The 6,481-nt window shown below is 38.7% G+C and overlaps 1 protein-coding gene across 2 annotated transcripts; it reads right to left on the bottom strand.

The window, feature by feature from the left end:
* Positions 1–238: 238 nt before the first annotated feature.
* On the bottom strand, positions 239–6,481 carry LOC148369241 (thyrotropin-releasing hormone receptor). Of its 2 annotated transcripts, none has more exons than XM_088329912.1 (3): positions 6,447–6,481; positions 4,326–5,144; positions 239–1,096 (listed from the first exon to the last, which is right to left on the bottom strand). In XM_088329912.1, the coding sequence occupies exons 2-3, from the start codon at positions 5,088–5,090 to the stop codon at positions 722–724; spliced, it is 1,140 nt and encodes a 379-aa protein (XP_088186038.1). In that variant the 5' UTR covers positions 5,091–5,144; positions 6,447–6,481; the 3' UTR covers positions 239–721. The 2 variants fall into 2 exon arrangements, with proteins under 2 accessions (XP_088186038.1, XP_088186039.1); XM_088329913.1 differs by lacking the exon at positions 6,447–6,481 and having other exon boundaries at positions 4,326–4,969; positions 5,055–5,152.

Genomic DNA, 6,481 nt, shown 5'->3' with positions numbered 1-6,481 from the left:
AATGTGGGTGTTGCAACGAAGCCCAACTTTCAGGGTGTTGGAACGAAGCCCAACTTTCAGGGTGTTGGAACGGAGCCCCCTTTCCAATGAACCGCTCACCACTTGTTGTGGAGACCCGGGTGCTAAATGACTTGTAAACGACCTGACTTTATTTATTTTTACACGTTCATGTTAGCGTAATCTTTCGTACGGAAGATTACGATAACTCTGACGTACGATTAGCCTGGGTTAGCTTTATGTTTACATTAAACATTCAAGGTAAACATTCAGGGTGTTGGAACGGATTAAAACGATTTACATTATTTTTAATGGGAAAAATGATTTCGGTGATCGAACAAATCGGTTTTCGAACAGGGTTCTGGAACGGATTATGGTCGAGAACCGAGGTTCCACTGTATTTGTAAAAGGCTGCAAGAAAATATCCACTTATGAATGATTAATAACATTGTCGGATGCCCATTGTGAAGTGGGAACAGATTGCCTTCAACTCCTTCATCTTAGAAGATACAGAATATGTTAAAGTGTATGGGACAATCTCTTTGATTATGGCCTCAGGTATGACAACAATGTTGAAACTGACCTTGACTAAAACATTGATGGAACGTAAACATCATCGACGTTGTCAAGGTGAGTAATATGAATAAAATACAATTTCCACTTGATACATCTTTCTACAAGACAGAATAAGTGTCATCAAAAATGCACCCACTCAAGGCCCTGATTAAGGGTCCTCCTCTGCTGAATCTCGGAGGTCTATTTTTGCAAACTCCACATGCTCTGTTACGGGCTCATTGCTCTCATGGGAAGAGTCTTTGATAACACTGTAGTACATAGGCATGCTGTACTGAGCCGCCTCCTCCTGGTGTTGGCAGGGACACTTGCAGAGCTTCTTAAATGCATTTCTGAACTTCTGAGACATGAGGTTGTAGATGATGGGGTTGATGGCGCTGTTGGTGTAGATGCACATCCTGCAGAAGAGCAAGAACCAGGGGTTGTGGGATGGAGGGTCATAAAAAGAATTGACCACGACTAGCGTGCGGTAGGGCATCCACAGAAGGGCGAAGAGGATGACAACGGCAACCAACATCTTTGTTATCTGTAAAAGTACACACAAAGGAGATGAAATGCGGTAATGTAGCTATTGAAATTCGGATTGGTACAGCAAATTGAACAAACGCATTCAATTATTTAAACTATATATCTGAGAATATAACAGGAGTGCTCGATTTACGACGTACTTGACCTGTGAAGTTTTGACATTCTGTAGGTAGCATTGTGCGATGTACAGTATTGGCTCATGATCAGCTCTGCTGCATTACAACTTCTACGAATGTGAGTTTTAAAACAAGAAAAAATAAATAAATAATGTAAATCTAGAGATTTTCCAGAGAATAGATTATTTGCATAATTATATTATGCTACGCTATCCGGCAGGAGTTTAAGTTAACTCCTGGTTTTGACAGATGAATAGCCTTTTACTTAAACATAGTGGAAGAGGGAGATAATATTCTACGTTGTGCCACATTTTGCTTTGAGCAGATCAAACATTTATCCTTTCTTATCTGCTAAAAATAAGTGCCATATTCTTCTGAGATGGCCACTAGCATCTTTTCTACACCATGAACAAGCCTCTTGATCTTCTACGTTGAAAAGAAATGTGATCATCTTCTACGCCAAAATCTATCATCATCTTCCATACTATAAACAAGCGTCCTCTATTTCTATGCTGAAAACAAGCCGTGATCTTATTTTTCGTTGGCAACTAGACTCTTCGCTTTCAATTAAAATTGGTGGTGCTAAAATGGAGTGTAGTCTTTTTTAATGTTCATGCATGTATCCTTAGAAAACTGTGATTCATGTACTGGACTGTCTCAGAAAATTTGAATATTGTGATAAAGTTCTTTATTTTCTGTAATGCAATTAAAAAAACAAAAATGTCATACATTCTGGATTCCTTACACATCAACTGAACTATTTCAAGCCTTTTATTATTTGAATATTGCTGATTTTGGCTTACAGCTGAAAAAAACTCAAAAATCCTATCTCAAAATATTAGAATACTTCCTCAGACCAAGTAAAAAAATAATTTTATAACAGCAAAACTAAATCAAACATTTGAAAATGTCCATTGATGCACTCAGTACTTGGTTGGGAATCCTTTTGCACGGATTACTGCATCAATCCGGCGTGGCATGGAGGCAATCAGCCTGTGGCATTGCTGAGGTGTTATTGATGCCCAGGATGCTTCGATAGCGGCCTTCAGCTCATTTGCATTTGCAGGTCTGGTGTCTTTCATCTTCTTCTTAACTATACCCCACAAATTCTCGATGGGGTTCAGGTCAGGGGAATTAGCAGGCCAATCAAGGACAGTGATGCCATGGTCAGTGCACCAGTTACTGGTGGTTTTGGCACTGTTGGCAGGTGCCAGATCATGCTGGAAAATGAAATCCTCATCTCCATAGAGCTTTTCAGCAGATGGAAGCATGTAGTGCTCTAAAATCTCTTGGTACACAGTTGCATTTACTCTGGACTTGATGAAACACAGTGGACCAACACCAGCAGCTGACATGGCTCCCCAAACCATTGCTGACTGTGGGAACTTCACACTGGATTTCAAGCAACTTGGATTTTGCTCCTCTCCAGCCTTTCTCCAGACTCTGGCGCCTTGACTTCCAAATGAAATGCAAAACTTGCTTTCGTCTGAAAAGAGGACTTTGGACCACTCTGCAACTGTCCAGTGCTTCTTCTCCATAGCCCAAGTCAGACGCTTCTTCCGTTGTCTTGAGTTCAGAAGTGGCTTGACCATGGGAATACGGCTATTGTAGCCCATTTCCCGGACACGTCTGTGAACTGTGGCTTTTGATACCTGGACTCCAGCTTCAGCCCACTGTCTTTGAAGCTCCCCCAAATTCTGGAAGCGGCTCTTCTTCACAATTTTCTTAAGGCTGCGGTCATCTCTCTTGGTTGTGCAGCGTTTCCGGCCACATTTTTCCCTTCCAACAGACTTTTTGTGGATATGCTTTGAAACTGCACTCTGTGAACAGCCTGCTCTTTGAGAAATTTCTTTTTGTGTCTTACCCTCCTGATGGAGGGTATCAATGATGGTCCTCTGGACAGCAGTCAGATCAGCAGTCCTTCCCATACTTGTGATTTAGTTTACTGAACCAAGCTGAGTGTTTTTAAGGCTCAGGAAACCTCGCAAGGTGTTTCGAGCTAATTAGATGATTCAGGTGATTAGTTGAATAGCCTACTTGTATACTTTTTCATGATATTCTAATATTTTGAGATAGGATTTTTGAGTTTTCTTAAACTTTAGGCCAAATTCAGCAATATTAAAATAATAAAAGGCTTGAAATAGTTCAGTTGATGTGTAATGAATCCAGAATGTATGACATTTTTTTTTTAATTGCATTAGAGAAAATAAAGAACTTCATCACAATATTCTAATTTTCTGAGACAGTCCAGTATATTACTATTACTACCTATTATATAGCTGTCTTTTATTCAATGTATTTTCACAAAAAGATTCACTTTGAAATTCAGACTGCATGGCCAGCATAGGAATGGAACTTGTTTGTTAATCAAAGATTCCCTTTGGTTACTTTGTATTTTCATATAAAATGTGTAATACATTTGTCAAATACATGAGAATTTTCTCATATTTTTCGGATTTTATTTTTACTGGCTGTTTGCATTATTGTAAATAGAATAGAATAGAGATAGAATAGAATAGAATATACCTTTATTGTCATTGTTACAAAATGGGTTAACATATTGTGACAACGAAATTGGGCATGACACTCCAGTTTCACACATTCACAGTGAGGTATGAGCCAAGAAGATAAAGGAACAGAGAAGATAAGGTTATAAAACAAGGGGGATAAGGCTATAGTTATAATTTACATGGTATTTACACAAGAAATGTCGGCATGTGGGATGTTACATACAGTGTTGTCGTGATACCGTTGGTATCGTAAGGGTTGTGCAATATTGCACAGTAAACCTGGTTCTAATTTTTGCTGTGTTAGAGGAACTGCATGCACCCTATTTCTACATAAATTACTGTAACATGCAGTATGCATATCAACAGAGCAAATATTTACTGGTTTATCCACACTACAACCTAGACTGACTCCTAACGGCTCTAAAAAACAGCTTTTTTCAGCCTCAAATTGTGTGTGTAACTAAAACTGCCAAAAAGCTGTCATAATCCTAACCGAAAAGTAGGGGTTTACAAAGGAAAGCACCCTCACGCCAAGGAGTGAGCTGAGTGAGGAGTGAGTATGGTATACTTTTTCATTTAGCAATAAAGGTATGTGGCCTACCTGCTTTCTTGCTGACACTACCGCCATGTTGCCTTTCTTTTTGCTAATGCAACGACCCTTATGAACTGAGCCTGCAGCGTTGAGATGTGGAGGCATGGGGCTCATGAAGAGAATCCGGGCAATGAGACAGTACAGCACGGTAGCCACCACAAGCGGAATTACATAGAACAAAGTGAAGTCCAGGAAGTAGATTGGCATGTAGAGGCTCCTGGAGACACGATAGCCACAGGTAACCACAACGCCGTCAGTGTACACGGTTTCATTGATGTCCACCAAAAAGAACCACATAATGCAGTAGAGCGACGTGAAGACCCAAACTCCGGCAATAATTCTTTTGGCTCGGGACACAGTGCATAAAAAGTGAGCCTTTATGGAGTGACAAATGGCGAGGTACCGCTCGATGGTAAAGGCGGTGATGGAGCAGGAAGACACATTGATTCCCAGGTATTGCATGTAAGTGATAAACAAGCAACCCGTGTAGCCATATATCCAGAAGGCAACAACGTCGGAGATGTTAGGTAGGCCCGCTGTCAGGAGCACGATGAGGTCTGCTACTGCCAGACTGACGAGGTAGCAATTTGTTGGGGTCACCATGTGCTTGGCTCGTAACACGACCAACACGACCATGATATTTCCAGCAATCCCTACCCCACAGATGAGAAGTGTCAGGAATATGGTGACCAACTGCTCTTCCAGAGGGTTCAGAGGCATTCTTGTTATATTTACAACCTGGGTGATGTTCTGATCATCAGTATAATTCTCCATGTTTGAAGATGGCAGTTATTATTCTTTTGATCTTCATTGGTACCACAAAGGATCCTAAAGACAGACATATTTCTGCTTGAAACAACTAAAAGCTGTTTATTGTGTAACGTCATTGATGATTTGAAAAAACAACAACCTTAAAAGTAAGTAATAATGAAATAAATAGAAGAATAAATCAGAAAAATATAGTTTTAGAACTGCAATAAGAACTAGATTATCCCAAAAAAATAACACAAAATGTAATAATCTTAAACTGTCACAGTATAACCTGGGCTATCTAGTTGGTGAGATCTGCAAATTTGTCAACATTAACAGGGAGTATTTTAGCTCACAAGTGTGCTGATAGCATTTGCTCCTTGTTGTGATGTGGAGAGACCTATGTCCGGAAGTACAGCAGATGTTATACTATTTAATTTAATCTATTTTATATATTATTATAATTAATGACATGCAGTCAAGGGAGGCAGGTGAGGCACAGCGTCACCAATCATCAAATAAATATATCGATATTGATAGTATTAACGAGCTAACATTAGGTCAAGCCCTCCAGTGTTTGTTATCTTGTTACATGGACTTTTTTATATTGGAGGATTCCCTATCTATTGATGCTTTTATTGAAAAGGAAAGCACACTGACTTCATTTAGTGTTCATGTAAAGCAATAAAGTTTTTCTCAATACTAAAGTTTATATATTGCTTTCTCACTCTGCCAATCAAAGGGTGAATAAGATGCAGGTTCATTTATTTGTAAATCTGACTGTGCCTCACCAAATCCCAACCTCACTGCATGTCACTGATTATCATCACCATCATTATATATGTTATTATGATTTTCATTATTATGATTATCATTATCAGTCATTTAAATTAAATTTAATTCAGCACAACACCATTTTCTGTTTAGTATCAAAGAGACACAATTGGCTATTATCCTAATGTGACAAAGTTTTGGGTTCAAACCTAGGGATTTTTTTAAGCAGTGTGTACGCCTTCACTGCGCTTTAGTGGATAATCTCCCATTTAATCTCTCTTCCAGCTCCACTCCCAAATATGCCTATTTGGCTTGTTGAATACTTTTTCTCCATATGTAAATCCAAGTTATATGACTGTTGAACTCGAATTTTTAAACTGATGACTTTTTATATAAAAATATCAAGAAAATGAAACAAATGAGTGAAAACATTGATTCTACATGCAAAAGTAAATGTTTGTTTGACTTAATCCTGTACATATATATCAATTACACTGTAAATCTAAAATGAATTTGGTATAAAATGGAAAATAAATTGAGCAATTTCAATATAACCGACTTGTTAAAGAACAATTTGCAAGCAAGTAGTAAAAAATTGCACCTTACCATAACTTAAAGCCAAAACGCTCTGTGTGATGCTG

The sequence above is a fragment of the Urocampus carinirostris genome, chromosome 3, assembly GCF_059441175.1.
Source record: "Urocampus carinirostris isolate Australia breed hairy pipefish chromosome 3, RoL_Ucar_1.0, whole genome shotgun sequence".
NCBI classification, from domain to species: Eukaryota; Metazoa; Chordata; class Actinopteri; order Syngnathiformes; family Syngnathidae; genus Urocampus; species Urocampus carinirostris.
The sequence above is the reverse complement of the archived record's forward strand: the minus strand, read 5'-3'. Positions and strand labels throughout refer to the sequence as shown.

What these genes read in the sequence shown, in the direction of transcription:
- LOC148369241 (XM_088329912.1), bottom strand. Translation starts at nt 5,090, where the DNA reads ATGGAGAATTATACTGATGATCAGAACATCACCCAGGTTGTAAATATA. An exon ending in TAGTGTCAGCAAGAAAGCAG is followed by an intron (nt 1,097 to 4,325) that starts GTAGGCCACATA and finishes GTACTTTTACAG; the next exon opens with ATAACAAAGATGTTGGTTGC.